Raw genomic sequence first — 12,891 nt, 5'->3', positions numbered from 1 at the left:
AATTTTAGCTGGTCCCGTCTCTGATACGCCTGCCAAATTTCATCGTCCTAGCTTACCTGGAAGTGCCTAAAGTAGCAAAAAATCAGCTTTAGCACCATGGAACTGCTCACAACAACCCTGCTAACGGGCTCTGAGTCTGTTCAACTGGTCACGGGGAAACGATGTAGTATGGGATATTTTCAACCGGAATAACATGTTTCATAGAGGCAGGTACATTTTGCGAGGTGGAAATCAGCTTTAGCACCATGGAACTGTTCACAACAACCCTGCTAACTGTCTCTGAGTCTGTTCAAATGGTCACGGGGAAACGATGTAGTATGGGATATTTTCAACCGGAATAGCATGTTTCATAGAGGCAGGTACATTTTGCGAGGTGGAAATCAGCTTTAGCACCATGGAACTGCTCACAACAACCCTGCTAACTGTCTCTGAGTCTGTTCAAATGGTCACGGGGAAACGATGTAGTATGGGATATTTTCAACCGGAATAGCATGTTTCATAGAGGCAGGTACATTTTGCGAGGTGGAAATCAGCTTTAGCACCATGGAACTGCTCACAACAACCCTGCTAACTGTCTCTGAGTCTGTTCAAATGGTCACGGGGAAACGATGTAGTATGGGATATTTTCAACCGGAATAACATGTTTCATAGGGGGGGGGGGGGTACATTTTGCGAGGTGGAAATCAGCTTTAGCACCATGGAACTGTTCACAACAACCCTGCTAACGGTCTCTGAGTCTGTTCAAATGGTCACGGGGAAACGATGTAGTATGGGATATTTTCAACCGGAATAACATGTTTCATAGGGGTGGGTACATTTTGCGAGGTGGAAATCAGCTTTAGCACCATGGAACTGCTCACAACAACCCTGCTAACGGTCTCTGAGTCTGTTCAACTGGTCACGGGGAAACGATGTAGTATGGGATATTTTCAACCGGAATAACATGTTTCATAGAGGCAGGTACATTTTGCGAGGTGGAAATCAGCTTTAGCACCATGGAACTGTTCACAACAACCCTGCTAACTGTCTCTGAGTCTGTTCAAATGGTCAATAAAAACAATGTAGTATGGGATATTTTCAACCGGAATAGCATGTTTCATAGAGGCAGGTACATTTTGCGAGGTGGAAATCAGGTTTAGCACCATGGAACTGCTCACAACAACCCTGCTAACGGTCTCTGAGTCTGTTCAACTGGTCACGGGGAAACGATGTAGTATGGGATATTTTCAACCGGAATAATATGTTTCATAGAGGCAGGTACATTTTGCGAGGTGGAAATCAGCTTTAGCACCATGGAACTGTTCACAACAACCCTGCTAACTGTCTCTGAGTCTGTTCAAATGGTCAATAAAAACAATGTAGTATGGGATATTTTCAAACGGAATAGCATGTTTCATTGAGGCAGGTACATTTTGCGAGGTACCTCGCAAAGTAGCTAAAGTAAAGCTGAATACCAAGTGCCATAAAAACTGTTTTTTGTAGGCATGACTCATTAAAATGCCTGGTTTCTAAGTTTCATGCTTCTTTAAATACATTTCTGAAACTTAGTCTGAAAGTACTTTCCCCTTGATAGCAAAAAGGCTATCTAAAAAAAAAGAAACTTCTTAATAAGCGCTTTTACAAGCGCATAAAACCAAAGTTTAATATCCTGGTTAGGATGAAATATTGATGGCTAGCAAACCAAAAAACAGAAAATTATTCATTGTATATACCTCTCAATTTGGGATAGCACACTAAAGGATAGTGACTGGGGAAGGTGGAAAAAATCATCAAAACGTAACTCCAATGCACAAAAATGAGGCGAAGTATAATTAAGAACCAGGTGACTAATAAACAATTTTAAAAATCTATAAGATTCTGGAAGATGAGGGTAGCTCTTTGGAGGAGGGGGTAATTTCTATTCAGAAACATCAGACAAATTGAACAAAATTGAAAATTGTAGGGGATGCAGCATTTTTGGAGTTACCTCCACCACGCATGCGTTCCCGCCCACGGAGATATATGTTTTTTTTGTATTTGGCCTCTTCTTTTTTTTTACTCATGAATAAAAACCTGTATAATAAATTTCTTAATTGTTCGAGAATTTTAAATATGCAAATTACGAAATTAATCCAGCAGGAATTCTGAATGAAATTCCTTTAATGCCTTGATTCCAAATATGATGGCTAATTCTTCGAAGTCGAGAATAATGGCAAAAAGTTTTCTTAATTCATCTCACACTTTTATCCAGCCCGAAAGTTCCAAATAAAAAAGACTATTTACTCACTATTCAAATTTGCTTCTATGAAAAGTAACCGCTGCTGTCGCATTTTTTTTCAGCAGAAATGTTTAAGCCTATAAAACTTTAGTTTCTTTCTTTTACCTCTCAACTTTTCTTCAATTTCTTTCTTACTATGGCGTATTTTTAGACTATAGACTACGTCTTATTAAAATTAAAACGCAGATAAATTTAAGACCAAAGAAAAAGCTATATCCAATTTTGGGGCCAAAGCTCAAATTCAACCACCCTCCCTTCCCCCCATTCACAGTTTTTCATATAAATAAATATCACTTTTATCCTTGTGATATTTCAGTTAATTCCATATAGCTAGTTGGGTACTGTAAGCTGCTATACAGCCTAAGTTGGACTGAAGAGAAAGGGATGTCCTTATTTGTAGTACACCTCACCTTGCCAACGCCTTTGGTTCTTGCGGAAGCAAGTTTTAAAGTATCAAGGACAGTAGAAGTGAGACCAGATTTCTTTTCAATTGGCTGATAGGAAATTCAATTTTGATGAAAAACAAACCAAATACAATTTAGCAGTAATAGGTGTCAATTAAAAAAAGAAACCTGAGGAAAATCAGCAAAGAATAAGCTGAAAACAGAATAAAGATATATATATATATATATATATATATATATATATATCCATATAGCCTCCATTCATACTGGAGGTCCCTGGAACTTTTTGCTGTCCGGTTCTAAACCGGTTTAAGCGTTTCGGTATAGATTTGAGAAGATGTGTTGGTTCCCGTCCTGCATTGATATCCGGGACCAGTGCTTTTCCTGAGGCCAAGATAATTTAAATGATTTAAACAATAAGAAAATTGTAACTTAAAATGTTGTGACGTTAAAAAATAACTCTCGTATATACATTTGACTGACAAATTCAGACAATTCGAAATGGACGTATTAGGAATTTCAGAAAGTCTTATCCTAAGGATAGGAAGCATGAAATTAGGTGAAATAGAATCTATTTACTCAGGCAGGAAGGATGGAGTATGTAGAGTGGGAGTAGGCCTCGTGATGAATAAGGAAGCTGCTAAGTCTTGTTTAGTCTGGGAAGATATAATAATAGAATACTAATCGCTCATTTTATGATTAAAAAGTGCAGGGTATCAATTGTAGTAGTATATGCCCCTGTAGAATCGACTGATGGAGATAGTAATGACTCAGATGAACTTTACTTGCAGTTACAGGATTTAATAGACAGGGTCCCAGGTAGAAATTTGGTGTTTTATTAGGAGATTTTAACGCACAGGTTGGTAGAAAGAGGAAAATAGTAGTGGCTACAGACTGCTACAATTTCTTAGGTGTAACAATCTAGTTATAACCAATACAGTATTGGGTCATAAAATGGCCCATAAGTTAACATGGTAATAAGACAGCTAACCATATTGATTATGTTACTGTAAACCAAAGACTGGCAGTATCAATACAATACATTAGCTTATGGGAGTGATGTTATTGCTGTTCAAAGTAAAGGTTAGCATCTAGTAGTGTATAGGGTTAATATAGAACTGAAATTTCAGAAGGGTAACTACCTCTCGGGAAGTTATGACGTTGGTAGGCTCCAGGATAAGAATTTGAGAGAAACTTTCCAGGAACAGTTGAATACTAAACCGGAAAGCTTAAAACTTGACAATGTAGAAGATGGACATAACAATTTAGGAAAATAATTTTGAAGTTGCTGACTGTGTCTTAAGGAAAAAAGTTAAGAACGCGGCTTGGAATATTAGTGAAAAGGCTTTATTTTTTATAGACAGGAGAAGGGGCTTGTACAAGAATTATGTGAGTGATAGATCCTATGAAAATAAGAGAAGTGTAAAGAAATTGGAGAAAGCATTAAAATATGTACTAACGAGGTTTGAAGCGGAGAACATGGATAAAATTGCCGAGGATCTGGAAGATGCAGCTAGACGACATAATAGTAAAATATTGTACTGGCATGTTAATAAATTGAAAGGGAGTGGACAATCCAGACTTGTCCCTGTGAAAGATAGGAATGGGGCCATAATTATGATAAGGGGAGAGTTAAAGAGAGATTGGCAGAACATTTTGAGAATGTGCTAATTCGGGATAGAGTTGCAGGAAAAGATATAGAGGAAAATGAAAAAGTTTGTGATACCTTAGATGTGAAGGAAGATTTGTTTTGCGAGGATACTAAGCAACGTTACTAAAAGGGTTAAAAACTAATAAGGCCAAAAGTGATGATAGTGTGGTAATGAGTTTCTTAAATATGGTGGCTCTGAGGTTAGAAATAAGCTACTGAAGATTATGAACATGATTTTTGAAAAAGGGGAAGTACCTAGCGATTGTAGGAAAACCCTAATTATACAACTGTATAAGAAAGGTGATAAGGGCGAATATGGTAATCTCAAATAATTTCACAGAGGGTCTTGTTCATCAAATTTTGTAAATTCCTTTTCACATCCCTTCAACGATAGTTTTTATCTCTATTGAATCGGACAAATTTTCTAATACATTCTCTTTATGCATAGTTACATTCAAAGTATATTCAAAAATAACAAGGCCCCAGGTGCTGATAGTGTGTTAAACGAATTTCTTAAAGATTTTAGGAAAGCCATAATTAAACCACCGTATAAGAAAGGTGATAAGAGTGAGTGTGGTAATTATAGAGGCATTGGAAGGTCTTATCCTTTTATAGTATACCAGACAAATACATTAAAGTGGTTAGGGCTATGTACGAGAATAGCACTACTTAAGGTAGGTTACTTACTGCCTAAGGTTATTGAGGTAGGAAATCAGATTAGCAGCTGGTTTCGTATGAAACCAGGAGTTAAGCAGGGTTGTGTTCTATCCCCCATTATATGGATCATTTTGACGGACTTTGTCTTAAGGAACACTGGAAAAACAATGGGAGAACACGGAATCAAATGGGGAAGAAAAACTATCCTGGACTTAGATTGTCCTAATGATTTAAGCATTCTAGATTTGGGCAAAAGGAATGAAGTTTTAGAGGTTTTGCGAGTTCAAGGTGCTAGAATAGGTTTGGAATTTAATCTTAAGAAGACTAAGTCGCTAAGGCTGGAAGTGAAGATGAAAAGGTGACGTCGGGTAACGGAAAGATTGATTCAGACAGCTTCACTTACCTTGGTAGCATTATTAGTAAAGACCATGGGAGCAACGAAGATATTAAAAGTTGAATAGCCAATCTAGGTATTTTGTTACAGTTTGGAAAAATAGAAGATAAGTATGCGAACTAAGATTAGAATATTGCAACCAATAGTGATGACACCGGTCAAGTATGGTCTTGAAGCATAGGCGCCTTGATATTTTGCTAGATATTTTCAAGAGAAACTGACTACGGATTGTTTTGGGTATCCTGCTGACTGACATTTTTCAGACAGTAGGCTGTACGTAAAGTGTACTTCAATCCCGTTTTCTAGGGCTAGGACATGTAAACCATATTTTGGAGTTTGATTTGCTAAACTTCTCTAAAAACTTAAACTTTTTAAAAGTCTAAAACACGGAAAAATATCTTTCGGATTTTTAAAGTCAGAGCACTGGATTTTTTTTTTTTTTTTTTTTTTTTTTTTTTTTTTTGTAAAACTTTGGGCAATGGAAGAGTTCGTGCTGAATTTTGGAAAAAGGAGATGAAAATTCATCATGAAAATTAGCACTTTTAATGAATAAAATCCCAATTAACCAACGAAAATATTAGCCACCTAGCTCGCAGTAGCTTACTCCGATAGCTGCTACTTCTGTAAACGACCAGGTTCAAATCCCTTTGAGCTAGTATTTTATTATTTTTGAAGCTAGATTTGTCGATTGCTGGTCTATAATTTTTTTGTGGGATGGGGGGGGGGTAAAACTGCCGAAAAAGATTAGTATGACGAATTTGAAATAAGTCAAATTACACGAATACCAAATGAAATCATGGAGAAACTTTGAAAAATTATGGTATTTTTCTCCACATCCCATCGTCTTTTGTTGCCCCTGTTACTTTTTTTTTCTTTTTTTTTACCTGGCTGCAAAATTACTGGTAGCTTTGTTTCCTTTTTATAAACCAACATTCTAATCAAAGAATTTAACAATGAAGACATTATAAAACCGTGCTTTATTTTCATTTTTTTATTATAAAGATCGTTGTTTATTACTGGAACTATGGGTGGTGGACCCCGTGATCTATGGAAATTGGAGGTCTTCGTTATCGTCGCTGATTATTTCTTATGAACCCCAAATGAAAAATAGCTTTTACTAAAGGTTCCTTGGACTTTGGAATGGGTTTGCTAAAATAAATATTGTTTTTTTTCCAGGGAATTAAAATTTGATCGATGTTCAGTATCAAGAGAGATGGCTCGATTGCAGGAAGAAAATGATCGATTAATTGGTAAACACAGTCAAACCTCTAGGGAACTCTGTAATGAGAAAATTAACTTGCCGTCTGATGTCACTGAGCTGCAAGAAGAGCTGCTGAAAATGAGAGACGAATTGATAGCGGCAAAAATTGCCAGAGAATGTACCGAAGAAAAATTGTCGTCCGAAATCCAATATTACAAGGTACTACATTTTATCACGCCTTATTTTTCTACCATTGTTTGACGCACTTTTACGCAGTTATTTTTACACACTTTTAACACACCTTATTACCAATATTGCATCTTTTCTATGGACGTTGTGCTTTTTTTAAGTGCTTCTTTCGTCTTGACTTTCTTGAATTTGACGTAACCCTCTGGTTCAACAGGGTTGCCAGCGTAGAGGGAACTTGTTGGCAGTCCCGTCAGGGATAGGGATAGGGCCTCATTTGTGTTGAAATTAAGCTTAAGGAGGCATTAGTGTATTGCATCAGCCCATCTAGTGTATGGCCTTTCTCCAGGATGCTACCAGCCATCTTCTGACGGATTGAAATTCATAAATAATCCTTGAGGAGTACGTGTCGGGACAGGGAGTAGGAGATTTCACCACCTTAAACAACGGGCTCCTACTTGAGTAGACATATTTGCCAGCTTCAAGGTCATTTGCATCGCAGTTTTGTGGATCTTCTCATTCGGTTTCAAGCCTTAAAATTGATCCAGGTGGTTAGGTTGAACTTTTCTTTTTGCTGTGGCTAAGCTATCAACCACATCTCAGAAGAGCGATGATGCTTGACACTGCAATCTTGTAATTTTTAGCTTTGATGTGACGACAAACATGGAGTTTGAGAATGACGGCTCTCGGGAGTTGTTGGAATCCAGAGTCTGCCTTAACTTGTCCGGCAGAGATTTTGGCGTCAAGTGTGTCATGTTGTGATGGACTTAAACTGGGATATGTGCACTGCCTTACCATGTCGACAACTCGGCCATTAACATCTACAATTATTGTTGACGCCGATGCACTCTTATGTATAGACATATTCTTCATTTTCTTCCAGTTGATTTGCAGCCCAACTCTTGAAGCTATAGAGGAGAATGTCTTGAGTAACAGACTTAAGCTGGTCCAGATTGTCACGAAGGACAGCTACATTACCCGTGAAGTCGACATCAGATAGAGTCCTCCCGGCATAACTGTTGGCGAAAGGGTAGACACACTTTCAGACTGTGAGTTAAACAACTCAGGTGCAGCAGTGCATCCTTGGTGTACTTCACTTTTGATGTAGGAGGAAGAAGAAACCCGAACGGCGCTTTCTGGGTTGCGGCGGAGTTCTTTAAAGAGACTATCTATTTTTCTAGGTAGGCCTATAGCTTCCAGGATTTGCCGTAAGGTTCGTCTGTCTACAGTATCAACGACAGAAAAGAAGTCGACGAAAACTGTATAAGCTGTAAAACTTTGGTTTTTGGTTGAAGCCCAGGGGGTTGACAACCATCGATCTAATTGTGTGTCTCTTTTCAGCTTTCAATCTTGCTTCCATAAACCTGGTTTGTCGAGGGTGGTGCAAAGCATGTAAGGACCTTTTAACGTCTTTCATCAGGAGCATTGCAAGTTCCTGCACAAGGATTTTAAACACCTGCACAAGAATCTTTTTTCCTAGTCTCACGATATGACTACAATGTATCTGATAATGTTTAATACCATACGCTGAAGTATTGTTGGAGATTAGGTGAAAATGAATTTGAAAGTGTGAATTTACAGTAATTTTTCATACTTCTTTTATATCTTAGGACTCAGCTGAGTCAAATATACGTCTTTGAAGGGCCATGAAACAGAGATAAGCACCGCCAGTTTGGACCTTAAGGGTCTAGTGCCGTCTTACTTACTTACTTTTTTATATACATCTTATGAACAAGCAGGGAAAAATTAATCTGGTATCATACGATAAGCTCATACAATGGTATCATACTATCATACGATGGTATTCATTCTTTAAATTATTATTTACTCTTTATTATTATTACTTATTATTTATTAAATTATTATTGAATTATTGTTACTTAAATTATTATTAAATTATAGTTTTAAATTATTTACTCTTCTCCTTTTGAAATGTTATGCATTTCTCATTTTGAAGTGTTTCAAGTTCAGTTGTAGAATTCAAAAGCCATTTGACAATCTGAAAGAATGTCCATTCCTGCTAATAGTGCTGATACGAATTTATTTTGCTACTGAGTCTTAGAAGTAGCGATCCTTATCCCACCTAAAAACCTACCTAAGCCTGTATGTTATCTATATTGTTCAGTCCTGTATAGTATACCTTATTTATCAATGCCCTTTTTTAATATGCCTTTTTTGAAATATTGGTTAAAAATTCTTCTTTTCATATGTTAGGATTCAGCTGAATCCGAAACATCATCTCGTGAACAAGAGAGGAGGCGCTAACGGCTGAAGTGGATATATATTAATATATTGTGGATGTATATAAGTGGATATATTATTAATGCCCTTTTTTAATATACCTTTTTTTGAAATATTGGTTAAAAATTCTTCTTTTCATATGTTAGGATTCAGCTGAATCCGAAACATCATCTCGTGAACAAGAGAGGAGGTGCTAACGGCTGAAGTGGATATATATTAATATATTGTGGATGTATATAAGTGGATATATTATTAATGCCCTTTTTTAATATACCTTTTTTTGAAATATTGGTTAAAAATTCTTCTTTTCATATGTTAGGATTCAGCTGAATCCGAAACATCATCTCGTGAACAAGAGAGGAGGTGCTAACGGCTGAAGTGGATATATATTAATATATTGTGGATGTATATAAGTGGATATATTATTAATGCCCTTTTTTAATATACCTTTTTTTGAAATATTGGTTAAAAATTCTTCTTTTCATATGTTAGGATTCAGCTGAATCCGAAACATCATCTCGTGAACAAGAGAGGAGGCGCTAACGGCTGAAGTGGATATATATTAATATATTGTGGATGTATATAAGTGGATATATTATTAATGCCCTTTTTTAATATACCTTTTTTTGAAATATTGGTTAAAAATTCTTCTTTTCATATGTTAGGATTCAGCTGAATCCGAAACATCATCTCGTGAACAAGAGAGGAGGTGCTAACGGCTGAAGTGGATATATATTAATATATTGTGGATGTATATAAGTGGATATATTATTAATGCCCTTTTTTAATATACCTTTTTTTGAAATATTGGTTAAAAATTCTTCTTTTCATATGTTAGGATTCAGCTGAATCCGAAACATCATCTCGTGAACAAGAGAGGAGGTGCTAACGGCTGAAGTGGATATATATTAATATATTGTGGATGTATATAAGTGGATATATTATTAATGCCCTTTTTTAATATACCTTTTTTTGAAATATTGGTTAAAAATTCTTCTTTTCATATGTTAGGATTCAGCTGAATCCGAAACATCATCTCGTGAACAAGAGAGGAGGTGCTAACGGCTGAAGTGGATATATATTAATATATTGTGGATGTATATAAGTGGATATATTATTAATGCCCTTTTTTAATATACCTTTTTTTGAAATATTGGTTAAAAATTCTTCTTTTCATATGTTAGGATTCAGCTGAATCCGAAACATCATCTCGTGAACAAGAGAGGAGGTGCTAACGGCTGAAGTGGATATATATTAATATATTGTGGATGTATATAAGTGGATATATTATTAATGCCCTTTTTTAATATACCTTTTTTTGAAATATTGGTTAAAAATTCTTCTTTTCATATGTTAGGATTCAGCTGAATCCGAAACATCATCTCGTGAACAAGAGAGGAGGTGCTAACGGCTGAAGTGGATATATATTAATATATTGTGGATGTATATAAGTGGATATATTATTAATGCCCTTTTTTAATATACCTTTTTTTGAAATATTGGTTAAAAATTCTTCTTTTCATATGTTAGGATTCAGCTGAATCCGAAACATCATCTCGTGAACAAGAGAGGAGGTGCTAACGGCTGAAGTGGATATATATTAATATATTGTGGATGTATATAAGTGGATATATTATTAATGCCCTTTTTTAATATGCCTTTTTTGAAATATTGGTTAAAAATTCTTCTTTTCATATGTTAGGATTCAGCTAAATCCGAAACATCATCTCGTGAACAAGAGAGGAGGCGCTAACGGCTGAAGTGGATATATATTAATATATTGTGGATGTATATAAGTGGATATATTATTAATGCCCTTTTTTAATATACCTTTTTTTGAAATATTGGTTAAAAATTCTTCTTTTCATATGTTAGGATTCAGCTGAATCCGAAACATCATCTCGTGAACAAGAGAGGAGGTGCTAACGGCTGAAGTGGATATATATTAATATATTGTGGATGTATATAAGTGGATATATTATTAATGCCCTTTTTAATATACCTTTTTTTGAAATATTGGTTAAAAATTCTTCTTTTCATATGTTAGGATTCAGCTGAATCCGTAACATCATCTCGTGAACAAGAGAGGAGGCGCTAACGGCTGAAGTGGATATATATTAATATATTGTGGATATATATAAGTGGATATATTATTAATGCCCTTTTTAATATATCTTTTGAAATATTGGTTAAAATTCTTCTTTTCATATGTTAGGATTCAGCTGAATCCGAAACATCATCTCGTGAACAAAGAGAGGAGACGTTAACGGCTGAAGTGGACAACTTACGAGAGCAGTTGGGTATTGCCTGCTCCTATCAGAGCCAGTGGGAAGAAGAAGTGAAAAGAAGTGAATCTCTTAAATTAACTTTAAAGAATTTAAAGGATCAGGTGTCACGTTTAATGTCTGATTTGAAAGATGTTGAAGGGGACAAAGAAGAAAAGGATAAAGAAATAGCTGTGCTAAAGGTAAGTGAATTAAAATGTGAATTAAGAGTAAAGAGTGAATTAAAGGTAAGTGAATTTTGAATTAAAATGGAATAGTTGTGGGCATCAAGTCATAGCTAATTGCAGAAAAAGCCAAGATAAATAGTCCAATTGAGTGAGAGGCAATTCTGGCATTAATCGCCCTTTATTAGGATTGTTTAAAACCGAGGTTAGTTCGTTTGTTAATAAATATGTCTATCTATAAATATATTATCCAAAATAATCTAAATTTATTATTATAATAATAAATTTATTATTATCCAAAAAAATAATAAAATATTTATATAATAAAAAATATAATATATATAATATAATATATATATATATATATATATATATATATATATATATATATATATATATATATATATATATATATATATATATATATATATATATATATATATATATATATATATATATAATATATATAATATATTATATTTATATATTATAAATATAATATATATAAATATAATATAATAAAAAATTTATTATTATATATCATCCAAAATATTATCTAATATATATTATCCAAAATAAGAAATAGCTGTGCTAAAGGTAAGTAGGCTCATGTTTCCATAAGAAGCAAAGAGTATCAGTAACTTATAAGAGTTGGGGCTACCGCTAATGTCTACAAAAAAAAACTACCAACGCCATCTGTCGTTTGGTGACAGTTGTCATTTTTCAAGCTCTGCATATCGTTTTTCTGTCAGGAACTGATATCAGGCACTTATTACTACTCTAATTTTACCAATCAAACTAATTAAGTTAATTATTCTTATTATTACTCTGGAAAGAAAGCCAAGTGTTTCCAAACGTAAGATGATGTTGATATTTTTTTGTTTTATGGACACTAGCGCCAGTTCCCACTCTTACACGTACTTTTTGATAAGGAGTACAACCGCCACACAGAATCTTTTGAAGAAATCCCAGCTTTGGCTCTAAATTCCCCTTAGGTGTGTAATACTAGGAATTGTTTTTTCAGTGCTAAGGGATCTAGACCAATACTCACATGGTAAGTTAAAAGACTGTAACTCCTACATTTTTTTTAAAATAAAATTGTAACGTTATCGAATTTGTCAAAAATTTGTCAATGCGAATTTGTCGAGTTTGTTTGGCCTTATATCCAGTTTGAAGTCGTTCTTGTTTCGAGAAACTAAAAAGTCAAGTATTAAACCAATAATTTTTCGCATTAAAAGTTATTTGAAATGTCCAAATTTCTGATGTCGGGTAAGAAATTCGTTTTCCTCTTTTCCTGAACCATTTTATTTACTAATCACGTTAAATTTCAAATCTTCAAATTCTCCATTCGAAGGTTTATTTGTTTGAGTTCTTTCAGGAGATTAATTGCTCTGTCATTTGACCCATCTACAATCTTTGAGTTATAATTTCAAAATGTGATCATATACAGC

General features: G+C 34.8%; 1 protein-coding gene across 1 annotated transcript in view; it reads left to right on the top strand.

Moving 5' to 3' along the window:
• LOC136033601 (rab GTPase-binding effector protein 1-like) overlaps positions 1 to 12,891 on the top strand; it is a 119,329-nt gene that overhangs the window by 82,443 nt on the left and 23,995 nt on the right. The window contains exons 12-13 of the mRNA XM_065714381.1: positions 6,540 to 6,783; positions 11,207 to 11,458. Coding sequence (XP_065570453.1) covers positions 6,540 to 6,783; positions 11,207 to 11,458 — 496 coding nt within the window. The remainder of the gene's footprint in view (positions 1 to 6,539; positions 6,784 to 11,206; positions 11,459 to 12,891) is intronic.

Source organism: Artemia franciscana, chromosome 12, assembly GCF_032884065.1.
Source record: "Artemia franciscana chromosome 12, ASM3288406v1, whole genome shotgun sequence".
Classification (NCBI taxonomy): domain Eukaryota; kingdom Metazoa; phylum Arthropoda; class Branchiopoda; order Anostraca; family Artemiidae; genus Artemia; species Artemia franciscana.
Note: the sequence above shows the minus strand (reverse complement) of the source record. Positions and strands in the feature narration are given on the sequence as shown.